The sequence below is a fragment of the Festucalex cinctus genome, chromosome 11, assembly GCF_051991245.1.
Source record: "Festucalex cinctus isolate MCC-2025b chromosome 11, RoL_Fcin_1.0, whole genome shotgun sequence".
NCBI classification, from domain to species: domain Eukaryota; kingdom Metazoa; phylum Chordata; class Actinopteri; order Syngnathiformes; family Syngnathidae; genus Festucalex; species Festucalex cinctus.
The window spans coordinates 29,510,407-29,526,708 of record NC_135421.1 but is presented as its reverse complement, the minus strand read 5'-3'; the positions used below and the strand labels follow the sequence as shown (position 1 = coordinate 29,526,708).

Sequence of the window (16,302 nt, the reverse complement as noted above, 5' to 3'; positions counted from 1 at the left end):
TTTCTATGGCTTTTTTGTGCATATTTTGTTTAATAACCATTGACCCGATAAGGAACTTTCCGTAATATCAGATATGGTCTGTCTCCTCAGTACTATTAATTATTAATTACATACACATGAATTGTTTCAAGCTGATGATAAAGTAAATACAGTTATTATATGCTAGTACATGATGCTTATTAATCGTAATGATTTTATGATGGCAGCAGCTAGACCCTTTATCTTTTTTTTTAATGTATTTATTTTTTTTTTTTAATTACATACAGGATGAAACATGTCAGGGAACAGATTGTGTTCCATTTCGGAGGTTCCACACCGTGAGCTGCTCGAGGTAGACGAGTTTCTTCGAAACCCTTATTGGTGGTTTGTTGTCACATGACCTATAACAGTTCACTTATTACCTGGAAGAATCAACACTCCACACCTGACTGAGCGATCACTGAGAAGGTTTGGCGGCCTTTTCTTCCAAGGACATCACTTCTATGTTTTACATTTGATTTGAACAATGACAGCAAAGAAGCAACTTCAATGGCAGAATTTTCTTCTGATCCTAACAGGTACACTTTATGTGTTTTTTGGGGGGGCTTTTTCTTAAAATCCACACCACACCTTGAATTTATGATCACGAGTGTCAATCATTAATACAACGGTTTGCCACTAAACCGGAAGATGGTTCATTTGCTTTTGTAGTGACAACTCCCAATGCAACCAGAGAAAAAAAATATTCAATTTTTTTCTATTGTTGTTGTCCAAACAACAACAACAACAACGACAACAACAACGACAACAACAACAACAACACATTTATACTAATAATTAATAAGAAAAAAGAAAAAAAAAACGAGACAGTAAAAACATCTTTTTTTGTGTGTGGACAATGACGATATGTGTGACAAATAATCACAAACTAGTTTTCATTTTCTAGTCAAGTGAAATATGATGTGTACATTAACTTCAAGCGACACCAGATGAATCGCACGTGTTTCACTTTCATTTCAGTGCTTCCCACCTGCATGAGTTTGCAGGTTTCAATCCCACAGGAAGAATATGAGGCGGCAAGCGGAGCAGATATTACTCTGACATGTTCCTTTACACCGGCAAATCCTGACTACAACATGCTGCTTCTCACATGGGAAGCATATCCTGACGTGGCTGATGAGCCGATGGTGAGCCATCTTTGCATTTGTCCCATGAGCTGTAAAATAAAATATATAAAAATAAAAATAAAAGGCAGGAGCTTTCACCAAGTGAAAGTACTTATGTTCTGTTATACAACATTCCAGGATGTATTCGTAAAAAATATATTTTAATAAAACGTGTTAGATCGGATGATTGAAAAGTAACTCCCAATTTTATTTATTTATTTTAACTTTTTTTTGTCTTTTGTTGTTCTGAAATGTATGAGAGTTTAATCTGTAATTATTTTCCTCATATTGTTTGTGTTTACTCTGAATGTATAAACAATATTGTATTTTTTTTGATAAACCTCATGCTAAGCATTGTACTTATTTTATTTCATATTTATCCTGCTGTACAGTACTGGAATAACTTGCCATTGACATCCAGTACAGTAGGTGGCAGTGGCGCTCTCATTGTAAGAGTGCGCGGGCCCTCGCGGCTAGCCTGAAATCATTGGGCAGCCATCTTACTTTGCCAGAGTTACTGATGATTTCTGTTCAGTGAAAACACTGTTATCAGTTTATGGAGTAATGAAAGCTTCTCAAAGAATAAACTTTACTGTTTGCGACAACCATTCAGAGTACTGTATATTATCTGACTAACCGAGGTGAAAAACATTGATTCATTTATTCTTTTTTTTTTTTTTTTCCATGCCCATTCTCCAGATAACAGTGGCCAGCTATTTTTTAAACAACGCAGTCGACATTGCACCCAAATATGAAGGTCGGGCGTTCATGGAAGTAGACGTTGCCACACAGCAGAGCACACTGCGTCTAACAAAACTGACCGTACAGGACAGTCGGCACTTTCAGTGCAGCGTCAAAATACCAAATGACGATGAAGGAACTACCGCGGCCTCCACTTCTCTTCTGGTACTGGGTAAGAACAATTCATATGCTTTGTGGCCACTGCTCTATCCAACACAATTATTCATGACTTCATGTTTTTCTTTTCTTTTTCTCTTCCTGCAGTTCCTCCATCCAAGCCTCTGTGCAGGCTGCAAGGGACAGCAGAATATTGGCACAATGTGACCCTCACCTGCATGTCTCAGGAGGGCTCCCCGAAACCGACGTATAAATGGAAGAGTTACAGTGTAGAAAACATACCCAGACACTTTCCACCCAAGACGACTGAGAGTATGTTTCCTTTGACCACATTTTCATCAATTCATTTATCGCGAAAACCTCCAAATTAGCCACACAACCCCAAAAGTGGCACAACTGGCAAAATATAAAGCCAACATTTAACTCCATCTGTGGGCTTTGCTTTTGCTATGGAAATTTCTGCTATGTAGGAAAGGGTCGCTTGAAATGTCACAGAAAACAGCAACTGTAGAGTTAATAACATTTATAACGTGATGGAACAAATACAGGATTTTGTTTTAAATGACTAAATACTAGATTACTAAATACTAATTACGAGAGAACAGATTGCATTCAGCATAGCAGGTTCAACTACAAGAGCTTACTATATGTGAATAATCCTAAAATTTACCATCTACTTTTTCTTGACCTCAGAGGACGGAACGCTTTCCCTGTTTAACATTTCAAGAGAGATGTCTGGATTCTACATCTGCGAATCTACAAATCGAGTTGGCTCTGAAAGCTGCAACTTCACCTTAGCAGTGATGCCTGGTGAGTGTCAACATCCTGCTCACCTGTGTGGGTGATAGACCCGGACAAGTCACTACACTTTAGGCCGGAACTGATTTTAGCCTACTTTGAACAAGCACTGCTTCCAATCAACAGCTGGAAAAACCAAGAACATGGTACAAGCTGTGAAACTTAACTACAAAGTCAAACTACAGCCAGAACTGCGTGGCCAACAGTCAATCACAGGGCACATGTAGAGAAAATTGAGAACATAAGAACAAAACATCTTGTCTGTCCTTCTTTTGCATTCTAGCCAACATGAACTTCGGAGCCACCGCGGGCATAATTGGTGGTGTTGTCGCTGGATTTCTGATTCTTGGCATTCTCATCTGTTTTTGCTGCAAGAAGAGGTCTCAAAAGAACAAGAATGCTAAAGGGTGTGTCCTGTTTCGTCCCGAATATATCTCATCTAGTCAATCAACTCTTAACCGTGCTGTTTCTGTTCTCGATGCCTCAGTTCCCCCAAAGAAATTGAATTTTCCGATGCTCCCGAAGCTGGAACTCAATATCGGGATGAAGAGTCTGTTGAAACAAAGCAGTCGGAATACAAAGACGCCATTCCTCAAGACAGTCGTAAGATGGCAGCTGCTGGACTCACACCGGAGGAGGATCATCGTCACGCTTCCGATAGCGCTAGATATGTTAGCGAGCGAGAGCAGGATAGCCAGCGAGATCAACGCCGTGGCAGCCGTGACCACCTCGATAGGAATGACTACAGAGGAAGTCGCGACAGGCTTGAAGAGCACCGTGACAGTCGCGACAGGCTGGACGATCAGCGCGGTCGCTACTGCCACGATAGGCTCGATGATCAGCGTCATCGTTACGGTGGCAGTAGAGAAGGCCTCGATGATCGGTACGACGACAGAGGAAGTCGCGACAGGCTCGACGATCAGCGCGGTCGCTATGGTGGAAGTCGTGATCGCCATAATGATGTCTATGATCACTAGCTTGAAGCTTCTATTGATGTTAAGAAAACTAACTATGGGAGTGTTTTTATGAAATGTTTTTAATGTCATTTTTTATTTTTCAATATGCTTGTTTTTAACATCTAAGTCGGGGATGGGCAACTTCAATGATTGATTTTTCATCAGTACTTTTGCACTTCCTAACTAAATGTATGTTTGACAAAAATGCCATTTTCAATATGAACAAAACATACAATATATTTCATTATATATTCCTCAATGCTTGTGTAAGAAAAATCCAATATTCAGCATTGAAACAAACAATGAATCAAGGGGCTACTCAGAGTGATGCTGCCATGCCCATCCCTGATCTAAGTGATGAGGTTGGGTTTTTTTGTGCGAAATTTGATAAAACTGTGGAATTTTAGCCAAAAATACACCTATGTAATTCTTCCTTACATATATTTTCTCAAATGCTGTACATGTTGAGTGCTTTATTGAGTTCTAATTTGATTATTTGACATCACTTGGTAAGCCTTCCACTCACTGGGAATCTCTTCCATTCACTTGTGCTGCTTTGCTTGGTTCCAATAAATTCATCGTAAATCAAAGTCTTTATTGATTTTGACACAGAATGGTTTGTTCGAAACATCAGACATGCAGTATGTGGGTGATTCCATAATCGGGGTTTACATAATGTTGAGAGATTCTGTCCTCAGTGTCTGTTGATGTGTGATGTTGCGCTTGTGCCACTGTGAGGCGCTCGAACACTTTTCTTTTATCTTCCTTTGTTCTTTTATCTTCCATTTTTGTATAGGCATAAGCCTACTTTCATCATTTTCATGTCAGAGGGAAAGGCTGAACATTTCGACCCCTCCCCCTCGCAATGAAGTGGTACAGTCCGTCCCGTTCGTCGACTGTGGTGGTCGGAGTCTCTTCGCTCGGTCGACAACCGAACCGTTCGTTCGAAATGCCAATAAACGCCCTCTCCTGATCGCCAAACGGACTCAATGATGGAATTCTATCGCTTGGCTGTTTTAACGGGAGCTTTAGGTAAGTGCAATTGTTTTGTTTTACATCGATTTAGCGTCTTTGCAACTATCAGCGCAACAGGTTGTTGAAGACTCTGAAACATTTCATAACCACACGATGCTTCATATCAAAGAGATTTGCGTCAAATTATTAGATTTTTGCAGTGGCGGCGGTTGGTTTTTACCATTACCTTGTTTATGAATGTATAAATAGTTAGAAAATAGTGTATAATAAACACCTGTAATGGCCTTATGATATGCTGATTGTGGTTAGCAAACTGCAGATCTTGTGTGTGTGCTTACGCATTAATTATCAACGAATGAAGAGGAACTGATTGTCCAGAATTTTCAGAATACATGTTCATAAATTTCCCCTCTGTGTCCTGTTATATGTAATTTATTTAAAAATACGTTAGCCTATTTAAAATTAAGGTTATATTAACTTCAAAAACAATTAATTACTTAATAGTATCAATACACACAACTTAGAAGAATAATAAGAATAATTCCTTCTATAATGAGTAATTACGATTAAATAACCACAAAAGTGACAACTGAAGGAGACCCCTAAACATGTTTAACATCATCAAAGAGAACAAGTCATTTTATACCGACGCTTGTGCAATGACCAAAAGTTGTTGTTTTTTTTTTAATAACAAATGTTCCAAATTGTGAGTTCTGAGGTCTCAGCCCAACATTAGAGATATGACCTATGAAATTGGCACCCCATAATGAAACATGGGTTACATGAAATATCTACTTTTTTTTTCTACCTTGAAAACCTCTCGAACACATTTGAAATTGTATTTTCAAAACAGTGTATTTTTTCTTATCAAACATGGAGCTGTATAGTGAGTCTTATCAGTTTTTGTTGGAGAAAAATGAGTCAATCTGAAGGAATGTCCAACTGAGTAAAAGCAGGAAATGTGGAAAGGAAAAGACAGACAGGAAATGTGCTCCTTTGTCACTGGTATACGTTTAAAACAGACTTTCCCGTCATGCCGTGACATAAACGAGCACAACTAAACACGGACTCAAAAAGCAAGAAATGATGCGCCTGATTTGCAATCAATCAAATCCTCTAGTTGAAAGAAAACGCCCATTTTGGGCCTTGCATGTTTGAGAAAGCATGCTTTAATATCTCATTTCAAAAGCTACTAATTGAACCTTTTCTGAAAGCAGCTGAGCTGTAAACGACACCTAACATCTCATTCCAACGACGTGCTCACGTTGCTCATACTTGACTTGCTGACTGTATTCGTGGGATGGAACGAACGGTTCGTCGTCGTTTGGTGTGTTCAAGTGCAGCTGGCTCAGGCCTGAGCTTCTCATTGGCTCAGAGGGAGTAAACTCCTGCCCCCGTTCTGGTCCTCAAGTGGGACAGGCGAAGGGGGGGTGCTGCTTACAAACAATGGGAAACAAAGCAAAGACTTGTGGGAGGAATGTCAGAGCTCAGTCACCTCTCGGACTGAGAAACGACATACTCATCATCATCATCATCATCATCATCATCATCATCAACTGACTTTGCTATCAGGTATGCATTTTTAGGGCGGTTGCTCCTTTTTTTGTGGTCATTTCCCGTGTTTAGGAGTTGTTTACAGCGATTTCCTGCCCCTCCTCCAGTTAACACGGTAGAAAGCAGCAACAAGTGTCTGTGATGACTCCCCCTGCCTCTTTACACCCCCTCCGAATGCACCCGCTCCCCCCACACACGTTGGAATTTAACCCTCCTGACACACTGGCAACCGACCGTCTGCCTTTTGTTTTGATACCAGACAAGTTATCTCCCAAGGCTGCTTATTCAGCTGCAAAATGGTTGGTTGGTTGGTTGGTTGGTGTCGCCAAACTTTTACTAAGCAAGTAGTTTTTACATCAGAAAAATATCGGGACGCATCACCAAAGAAAATTCTGCCATTTTTTTTGTTTGTTTTGTTTGGCTTTGATTTGCAAGTCGAAATTTGACCTACAAGTGCTGAATGGTGGCAGTGAATTCAACTCAATACACAATAAGCTGCACTTTGGCAAATAGTGAACTATTCCTTGAAAAAGTGGCATCAAGTAGTTCAGTGACAAGTGACATCACTTCAGTTGAACTTTACTGTCAAATTAATTGGAAATTTTATTTAGAGGCGCCTATCGTGTCACCCAAATTCAAATGATCAAGAAAAGCTCCCAATCGCTTGTCACTTGCTTTGCTCTCACAAGCTTTTACTAGCTTTTTTTTTTTTTTTTTAACTAGCTTCTCCCACTAGCCGCACTTGTTAGCTGCTCCGGCTAAATCCGGCTCACTTAGTCCTTCGCCGACGCTCGCAGGGCTCCACAACGGCTGGCAAGTCGCGATCACTCGACGAGATGCTCGTTAGCTCACACAAAATAAGAACTGGCGGTGATAGAGACATCTCGTGGTCACTTATGACACACTGGGGCTTTAATTTGCATTTTATCTCAGCTATTCGGAAACGAGTATTTTCCCCCCCCCCCACATCATCGAATTCTTGTGTCGTTTCTTCTTGTCAGTGTGCCTCTGCGATTGCATGCACGTCAAGGTGCCGGAGAAGAAGCAGTACGTCATGCTCTTCCAGTCGGTGGTCCTGCCGTGTCACTACCAGACGTCTTCCGCCCAAGTGCCAGTGGTGCAGTGGTGGTACAAGTCGTACTGCCGCGACCGGACCGGCGACTCCTTCGACATGGCTCAGCGCCTGCTGGGTTCGCACGCCTCCAAACCCGCCGACAAGTCCCACCTGGACTGCTCCGACAGCGGCCGCACAGTTCGCGTGGTGGCTTCGGCGCAAGGGACCACCGTGACGCTGGCCGAGCACTACGACAACAGGAATATCGCCATCATAAACAGTAACAACATTTTCTCGTCTTTTAAGGCATCCATCCATCCATCCATCCTTTAATGATCCATCCATCCCTACATCCATCCATTTCAGTCCAACATTTGATTTTTATAGGTAAATAATAATAATAATAATAATAAATGATCATTTTTAATAATCAAATTCAGATTAATTGATGAAGTATTTTGTAACAAAATGTAAAAAAAAATACTAATTTTTTAAATATAAATGTCTATTTCTAATAGTAAAATAATTGATGCTAATTGTTAAGAAATATTGAATTTATAATTAATCAATTATTTCAATAAATTGTATTTTATTTTGCAAATATTTTGTATTTATTATCTACAATAAATCAATTAAATTATTTAAATAAAGAAGTACAAAATAATTTTGAAAAATTGCTCAATTATTTTTTTACACGACTCTGGCTTGTTGAACAGAGTGGCCTCAAAGTCTTAAAATAATGCCAATAATGGCTGAATTTATTCACAAAATGACTTTGTCAGTGTGAAATTGAATTGAATCCAAAGCTGATAGAATTGTCGGAAGCCATGACTTGATGATCAATCACAGCACATTAGTTTTTGCCACAACAGTAATGGTTGGCAATTACTGCCCTCAATAAATCTCTTTTGTATTTCCGTCACAATAGGCCCAAACCACCTGTGACGACCCCTTTATGACTTCTATTCAACCGCGGACCCCTTTTAAACACAAAGCCTTATCAGGAAAAGACACACATCTTATTATTGATTATATGCGAGTGTACCACATTCAACAAGCGGGTGTGACGCACTTTGCAACAATATGCAGGTGATAGTGGAACCCTTTTAAGATGAAGAATCCTAAAGTCCTGCAATTTGAAATTTGATGTAAGAATATTTGAGAAAAACTATTTCAAACCTTCATTTTTTCATGATGTCACGTGAGATCATCATAGTATGCAACGCTTCAGTTCCGCGCGAATCAATCAAGGATCGAAGAATGCGCAAACAGGCGAAAAAACGCATTGTTGAATCATGTGACTGCCAGGCTGCATTTAGCACAGAAACTCAAGTAAAGGCAAAAAGCATGTTGCATCAAAACTACTATGACAAGAACACATGTATTCCAAAAGTCAACCAAGTAAATGTAGCGTGTGACTCCCTCTAGTGACGGCATCCGTCATGAGTAGAACCTCATACACGTTCAACGTATGACACATTCAATGGGTTCCTAAAATGGTTTTTTTTTCTCCTTTTTGTGCAGAAGCAGACCTGCGCATCGGCCAGGTACAGTGGGGTGACAGCGGAGTGTATTTCTGCAAAGTCATCGTTTCTGACGACCTGGTGGGGACGGACGAGGCCTACCTGGAGTTACTGGTGCTAGGTATGAAAATCGCTTCGTTACCTGGAGACACCAACACTTTCATCACGTGAGAAATAGTCACTTGCAAAAGTATTAGCCCCCCCCAGTGATTTTTTTTTTTTTTAATCTTTTGTCACATTTCAAACATAAAGACATAAAATTAGATTTATTTTTTTGGGTGAATAGTCAACACCAAGTGGGGACACAATAGCGAAGCGGAACGAAATTCATATGATATTTTCATTTAAAAAAAAAAAATCAATAAATAGCTGAAAAGAATGGCGTGCAAAATGATCCCACCCCCTTTTCTCTATGCAGCCAACTGACTCCAAAAGTTCCGTGATGACTAATGATAATAATAATTAAAAAAGAAAGCGTTCACCTGTGTGTAATCTAGTCCCAGTATAAATGCACGTGATCTGTGATCGTCTCAGTGGTCTGTTAAAAGAATATTGGGGAGGAAACAGCATCATGAAAACCACACCAGGCAGGTCCGGGATAAAGTTGTGAAGTTTAAAGCAGTATTATGATATCAAAAAATGTCACAAGCTTTTGAAGCTGTCGAGGAGGTCGCGCTGCTCGATCAGTCGTACTGAAATGGACGTCAGACCACTGCAAACCTGCTACAGTCAGACATTGCCGTCTTTCTGAACTTTCACCCAAAAAAGAAGTGCAAAAAAGAAAAAATGACCTAGGCCATTATTTTAGGAAGGTTATATCTTTAAATATATATGTCGTGCATGCCTCAATAGATACAATGTATCTACTGAAAATATCAAGTATTTAGCAAATAGTAGTACTTAATCATTTTTCATTTGGATACATGATAGATTGATGATGACATTCACCCCTTCTGCTCACATTCTCCTCCATCGCCACATTTCTGAGCCCTTCTTCATTTTTCGACTCACTGCACAAATCCTCCACTCTCTCTTTGTTAGGAAGTTTTGTGTTATGTGAGTGGCAGGCCAGAGTTACGTTTGATCTGAGGCGAAACATGCTGCCTTTTTTTCTGTTGCTTCATAGTTGCTGGTTAACATCTTTGCATGCTACTTTTTCCCTTTGAATATTACGAAGCGCAAAAGTGATATTGTGGTCGGACGATTGTTAGGTTGTTACCTCCCACATCGCATTGCTGTAAAACTGCAAACACCTTTTCAGCAGGCGAGCATGCCAATACAAAAAAAAGAGAGCAAGTAATTTAGTTCAGCCATTTTCAAACTTTAATGTCGGTTGTGTTGTTTTAAATCATTCATTTGTTTTGATAATTGTATATTTGTGTTTCAGGAAGATTCCTTGCTAATTTGAGACTTAACAGTTTTCTTTGCTAATTTGAGACTTAGCTTGTTCAAAACAGTGCAAGTGAAGTCATTTGTTTTAATTCTGCGTGTGTCGACGACTGAACTATTAAACTGCTCTTCAGTGATGCTGGTTTATTTTGGATCATTTTTCAAATGAATCTTCATATATGATGCGCGAGTGTCGCCCGCTCGTCAAGCAATACTTGCTGCCAATTTGGCGTGATCTTTCTTACCTGACTTCCACTCTTGCTTCCTGCTCCCTCTGCGGACCTTCCCCACTTATCTGCGTCTCTCTACAGGCAGGGAATCTGAGCCGGATGATATCCTACCTGAGTTTGATGTGGAGATTATGCCAGGTATATTTTCAACACTTTTCAGCTTTATGCTTTGCCTCATTCTGCATCATGACCTCCTTTTTTTTTAGTTTTTACTTCCACTGGTCAATTCATTCAACCACTATTTTGACAATGACGTGTTAGTCCGTCTCACAGTGCTGAGCGTGTGAAATCGAGTCTTTGCATGTTCTCCCCATGCCTGCATGGCTTTTCTCTGGACCGGACCGGAATCAAAGCTCAAGTGCAAAATCACGGAAGTCGGAAGTCCCGCCTCTTCCGTGGCATATAGCCCGTTATTTACATGAATTTACTGGCAACTTTTGTAAACTGGAATACAAGAAATAGTTGTGAACTAGATGACAGTGAATTGCTGTTTTATTAAGAACATGTAAATACAGTAAGAAACTGTACTTATTATACAGTAAATGCTTATAAAAAAGAAAATACAGTAAAATACTGTAACAGATTTTCACAGTAATGAAATGAGAGTTTACAAGAGTTAGCTGGCAACTTTTTTGCCAGTTATTTCTTATAAATTCTACAGTCAATTTGTTAGCGTATAATTGTGTTCAGTAGATTATAAGATATGACAGGATGTTGGACAATATGATAACAATAGGACACAGATACATTGCAGTATGAGAGGATATAGTATCTCACAACAGTGCATCATGCTAACTATTTATGAGTGGCACCAGTTTGTTTTTTTAATAAAAAAAAAGTTGTATTGAATTTTTTTGGACAATCCGCATTAATCAATATATCAAATAGGCGTCCATGTAAGTCTTCTGGTGTTTGCGCAGTTGCTCTCTCTCGTCTTCCTCAAAACCTGTGTGTGTAACTGCTCACCCCTTCCCTCTCTGCTCAGCCGAGGAGGACGAAAAAAAAATAAAAAATCTCCTAGTTTCTCATCAAAAATTGACTTTTCAAACCGGTCTTTGTCCCGTGCCTGAATGACACAATAGACGATGGCACAGCACGATTCATATCGCATATTGCAGAACTGCACCTTACGATATTTATGCGGCAAACATTTTGAGTGACTTCATGTCGCGTCATCATCTGCATCTGTTTGCGTCCGTGTGACAGAGTGGGCGTTTGTCGGCTGCGTGGCCGTGGGCGGCGTCTTGTTCCTGCTGCTGATGGGCATCTGCTGGTGCCAATGTTGCCCACACACCTGCTGCTGCTACCTGAGGTGCTGCTGCTGCCCCGAAACCTGCTGCTGCCCACGACACCGTACGGACCGCAACGCGTCGTCTTCGGCCACTCGTTCCGACTTTGAACCGCCTGCTGTCGCCCTTGCAGTCTACGAGGCCGGGAAGAAGGTGACGAAGGCGCCGCCCGCTCAGATGCAAATGTATCCCTACTTCATTCCCGGCGTTCCCGCCGTGTTGCCTCTTGCCCCGTCATCACGCACGGAGCCAAAGCTCACCTCTCTTGCCTCCATCCCGTCCGTGGCCACTTTCCCGTCAGTGGAAAATAACCTGGCTGGAGGTGAGTGTCATTAAAACAAACTCATCAACTGGCATGTTCATCGTCATCTCGAATGTAGTTTCATATGCAATACAGTGCAAAATATTAGGTCACTGGTGTTTTTTTTGTTTGTTTTTTGTAGTTTTAGCAATGCTATCAGTTGTTAACGCAGCAAAAAACAAAACAAACAAACAAAAAAAAGATTAAAGGGAATTTCTGCTCCCACAATTCTTGACAATAAAACTGCAAGTTCAATGCAGCTCCACTAGTTTAAACACGATATCTGATTAATATTACGTGTGTGGAATATAAACTAAGCAGCAAAATCCACCTGAGTTTTTCCACTGAATTGTATCTATTACTCAGCATACGGCTGCATTCAGTACAGCATTCGATACATTTACAGTATCGAAATGAGCAGGAACAGCATGATTTATGATGTTTTAAATTTGTTCAATGTAAAAAAAAAAAAAAAAGAGTATTTCAGACATTTTACAACTCACCTTAAATACATATATAAATGATATGCTTCATGATGTTTACAGGAGGAAACTTGGATATTTTTATCCATCCATTTTCTCGACCGCTTATTCCTCACAAGGGTAGTGGGGGCTGCTGGAGCCTATCTCAGCTGGCTCTGGGCAGTAGGCGGGAGACACCATGGACCGGTTGCCAGCCAATCGCAGTGTATATTTTGAATTAAAAGAATTATACCTGTAATTCAATAAAAGATGTCTCTGCCAAATCTATTGGCTATCCAGCAATATATACAGATCAATGGTTAATCCTTCTCATGGGGCGGCCATTTTGGTCATTAAAATTACAAGGCTAGAAATAGTGGTCGAATAATTTTGCACAGAACTGTAGAAGCATGTTTGTGTTCCGTCTACTGACAGTATATGTTTGCATGACTTTCCTCCTCATAACTGAATGTGCAGGTGTACCTAATGTTGTGACCCGTGAGTGTACGCGTGTGCAGTCCTTGCATGTGTATGCGTACGTCTATATGTGTGTTGGCATCCACAGCGTGCAGTGCTTATCGGCCGAAAGCCAGTCGGGACCGCAGGGGCTCTGTGAAAGTTCTGTACCGCATAAAAAAAGAGCTGCCCCAGGTTCCCTCTGCCAAGATGGCTGCACCCCAACGTAAGCCAGCGCAGATGAGAGCGTTGTGTGTAATCCGTAGCGTAGCGCCATCGTGGCTGTGTCTCGTTTTCCATTTGTGTCCAAATTAGGCCGTGCTGGTTTCCGTTCTAACCATCCTATTGATTTCACAACATGAGATATATCCTCATTTGCATGATTGAATACGTGTGTCTATACAGCCAGTAGCCTGTCAGAAGTCAGCTCTCTCCATGATGGCGGAAATGCAGATTTCAGACACACCTACCACACCGTCCAGATGAAGGCGCTTGCGCCCATCGCCGACGCTGACGACCAGTCGTCAGCGCTGCGAGCGGCTCCTCGCGCGCAGGCCAGGAGACACGGGCGGGAAGGAGACAACCACTCTGACCATGAACTGGACCGAAGGTGCGTTTTTGGTCGTTCTGCCTGCGGGAGAAATCACAAACAGGGTTGAGCATAGAAACCATGTGATTCATTTTGTTTAGGATTTGGACATGGATTTATGTATAAATGGACTAAAACTCTGAAGTTGTTCAACTCATAGACTTGTTTGTTATGTTTTGGAATAAATGCCTCCGAAAACTCAAATTCAGAATAACATTTTGTATGATATATGGGTTACTTTTTTTTTTTTCTTCTTGAAAAAGCAGCACACTTGGAGTCAATCTTTTTATCCATGTCCTGTCCCGCTCGTTCCCAACAGGTCCAACACTCGCTCGGAACACTTCCTGAGCAGGAGGGGCCGCGCCGCCTCACTGGAGGAATTTGCGCGCTCGTTGGATTCCCGCAGCCGTCGGGCCGAGCCGCTAAACGTTCACGATGGCAGCCCTCCTCCGAGACGTCGCTCTCGAGATGAAGACGCCGGCTGGGATGGCGCCAGCCCCGCGCCTTTACGCCAGAAGAGGAGGAGGGGCACGTGGGACGGCGAACTCGCCTGCCGACCGCCCGCTTACGGGGAATACGACGGCGGTTTCCTCGCCCGCGCGATGGAGAGAAAAGCGAGGGGGGGCCGAGGCGGCGCAAGGCCCGATGAGGACAGCGACACGCCCTCCAAAGGCAGCTCCAGAGGGAAGGGCGGCAACAGCTGCTACAGCCGCTCACCGAGCAACCGTCCGGAGGAGGACGACCCGTTGCCTCCGTATTCTGAGTGCGAGGCGGAGCGCGACCGCAGGTACCGTGCCAGAGAATCTGTCAGAACAGAGCAGTTTGACGCCTCGGAGCCTGACAGCAGCTCGTTCTCGTACGCGAGGCCCCAGCGGGCGATGACCGTCCCGTCGCAGGACAAAGACAGAAGATGCAACCTGGTGAGTTATTTGTAGCGAGACCAAACGACTCCCTCTCCGTCATGGAGCACCACCACTACTTTATTATTCTATTTTTTACAGTATTCATGTCATGGTACTGTAGTGGAGAGCTTTGGGTTTTGGGGTCTGCTCCATGTGAGTGCAGTTTGCATTATTTATGGACGAAAGGAGGCTTTAAAACAAACAAACAAACAAACGGAACTATTATGTAGTCATGGGCAAGAACCAAAGTTCACACAATAAGTCCATATAATAGGAAGATTGTCTCCGCATAATTCGACAATTCATAATTCTACAACACAGCGTCCATTCGAGGATGACAGTAGAGACAAAAGTATTGGGACGTGCCTCTTCACAATTATGACAGTTTAGGGAAAAAGCTCAGTTTGGTTACACAAACTTCTGTGGACATCAAATACCATCAGGGCTGTTTTGAAAATTTTGAAAAGTCATCTGATTGAATTCATTGAATTATTTTTAGTCCAATTTAATATGCAATTATTTTTTCAAGATCCTCCTTCCATTTATTTTTAACAAACAAAAGCAATACATTAATTTCCGTTCCAAAAAACAATCAGATTAATTAGACATAAATGTTTTGGGTTTATAGATTAGATGTATTCAAAAATGATAAAGGCAAATGAACCATCGACTTAATTGACTTGCAGTTGTTTTTAAGTTTTCGCAATGACAACTTCAAGAAAATTCTCACAAACAAGTGTGGTTGAAAAATAACTCGGTAAATCCTAAATCGGGTTACAACAATAATGCAAACCAATCTGGCTTCATCACTTCACCTTTTCATGTTTCATGATCCATGAAAAATGATATTTAACATGTGGACTGCGCTTCTTACGACCTCAATTTATCTAGGCACTAATATATATTTAAAAAAATACAAATAAAGCCAAGCAGTTGACCGGAATGACGCAGAGTCTTATTTAGAATGAACACAACTGAATATCTTCTCCCATTTTGACTTGTGTGAATTGGAATCACCACGTGTCCAAATACTTCTGTACATATAGTTTACATTTTTGCTCTTGCTGTCAACAGAGATAAGCAAAAAGTCGAGGTCATCCGAGCCCCAGTCCATGGAATGACAATACAAACCTTTTAACATTTGTTCGGCCGAAAAACGAAATCACCTAAGCGGGACATATTTGCATGGCATTGCACCATACGCTCTAATCCTTCATTTCAGCATCTCAGCATTCACACAGAGTCAATAATAGGATTTTGCTTTTTTTTAATATCACTTATTCCACATCCCTATTTTCCACTTACCTGCTATTAACCCAGCCTGACTCACGCTTCATTTCCAGCATGAACGCATGGTCCCTTAACCCGTGACTGTATTTCCTTGACAGAGCGCAACACTGAGCAGGAACACTCTGCAAGTGTGACCGTAGCTTCACATCCGTCCTGATGGATCGATAACGCCATCTCTTCCACCGCACAGCATGTGCCACATGAACGACTTACATGACCTTTACCTTTGAGTGCTACAATTGTATTATTACAAAAGTGAAACTCAGGTTCATTTTGTATTTGTGTCTGTTGTAATTAATGTATACATCTTCATGTTTGTACAATGAAAGTTGCAATTGTTCTGCAGAGGTTATTGACACACTTCAGAAAAAACAAAAACAAAAAAACAACTGTGTGAAATGCTGTCATGTTTTTGTTGGTGGTTCATGTTAATAAAAAAAAACATTTTGCATATTTTATGTTTCATGTTGCTCAATAGTTCAAGTATACGGTACATAGTACAAGTTTAGTTTGAAAATGTATCCACTACAAA

At 41.2% G+C, this 16,302-nt stretch overlaps 2 protein-coding genes across 4 annotated transcripts; both read left to right on the top strand.

Moving 5' to 3' along the window:
• Positions 1 to 505: 505 nt before the first annotated feature.
• On the top strand, positions 506 to 3,843 carry LOC144031053 (cell surface A33 antigen-like). Its single transcript, XM_077537760.1, has 7 exons — positions 506 to 557; positions 1,000 to 1,166; positions 1,845 to 2,058; positions 2,151 to 2,315; positions 2,697 to 2,813; positions 3,085 to 3,208; positions 3,289 to 3,843. Exons 1-7 carry the CDS (start codon positions 506 to 508, stop codon positions 3,776 to 3,778), a joined length of 1,329 nt encoding a protein of 442 aa, XP_077393886.1. The 3' UTR covers positions 3,779 to 3,843.
• Positions 3,844 to 4,559: 716 nt separating this feature from the next.
• Positions 4,560 to 16,223, top strand: LOC144030385 (immunoglobulin-like domain-containing receptor 2). Of its 3 annotated transcripts, XM_077536643.1 has the most exons (10): positions 4,560 to 4,789; positions 7,288 to 7,620; positions 8,865 to 8,984; positions 10,564 to 10,620; positions 11,689 to 11,835; positions 11,905 to 12,093; positions 13,099 to 13,215; positions 13,395 to 13,599; positions 13,898 to 14,498; positions 15,869 to 16,223. In XM_077536643.1, exons 1-10 carry the CDS (start codon positions 4,747 to 4,749, stop codon positions 15,902 to 15,904), a joined length of 1,848 nt encoding a protein of 615 aa, XP_077392769.1. In that variant the 5' UTR covers positions 4,560 to 4,746; the 3' UTR covers positions 15,905 to 16,223. The 3 variants fall into 3 exon arrangements, with proteins under 3 accessions (XP_077392769.1, XP_077392770.1, XP_077392771.1); XM_077536644.1 differs by lacking the exon at positions 10,564 to 10,620; XM_077536645.1 differs by lacking the exon at positions 13,099 to 13,215 and having other exon boundaries at positions 4,564 to 4,789.
• The last annotated feature ends 79 nt before the right edge of the window (positions 16,224 to 16,302 follow it).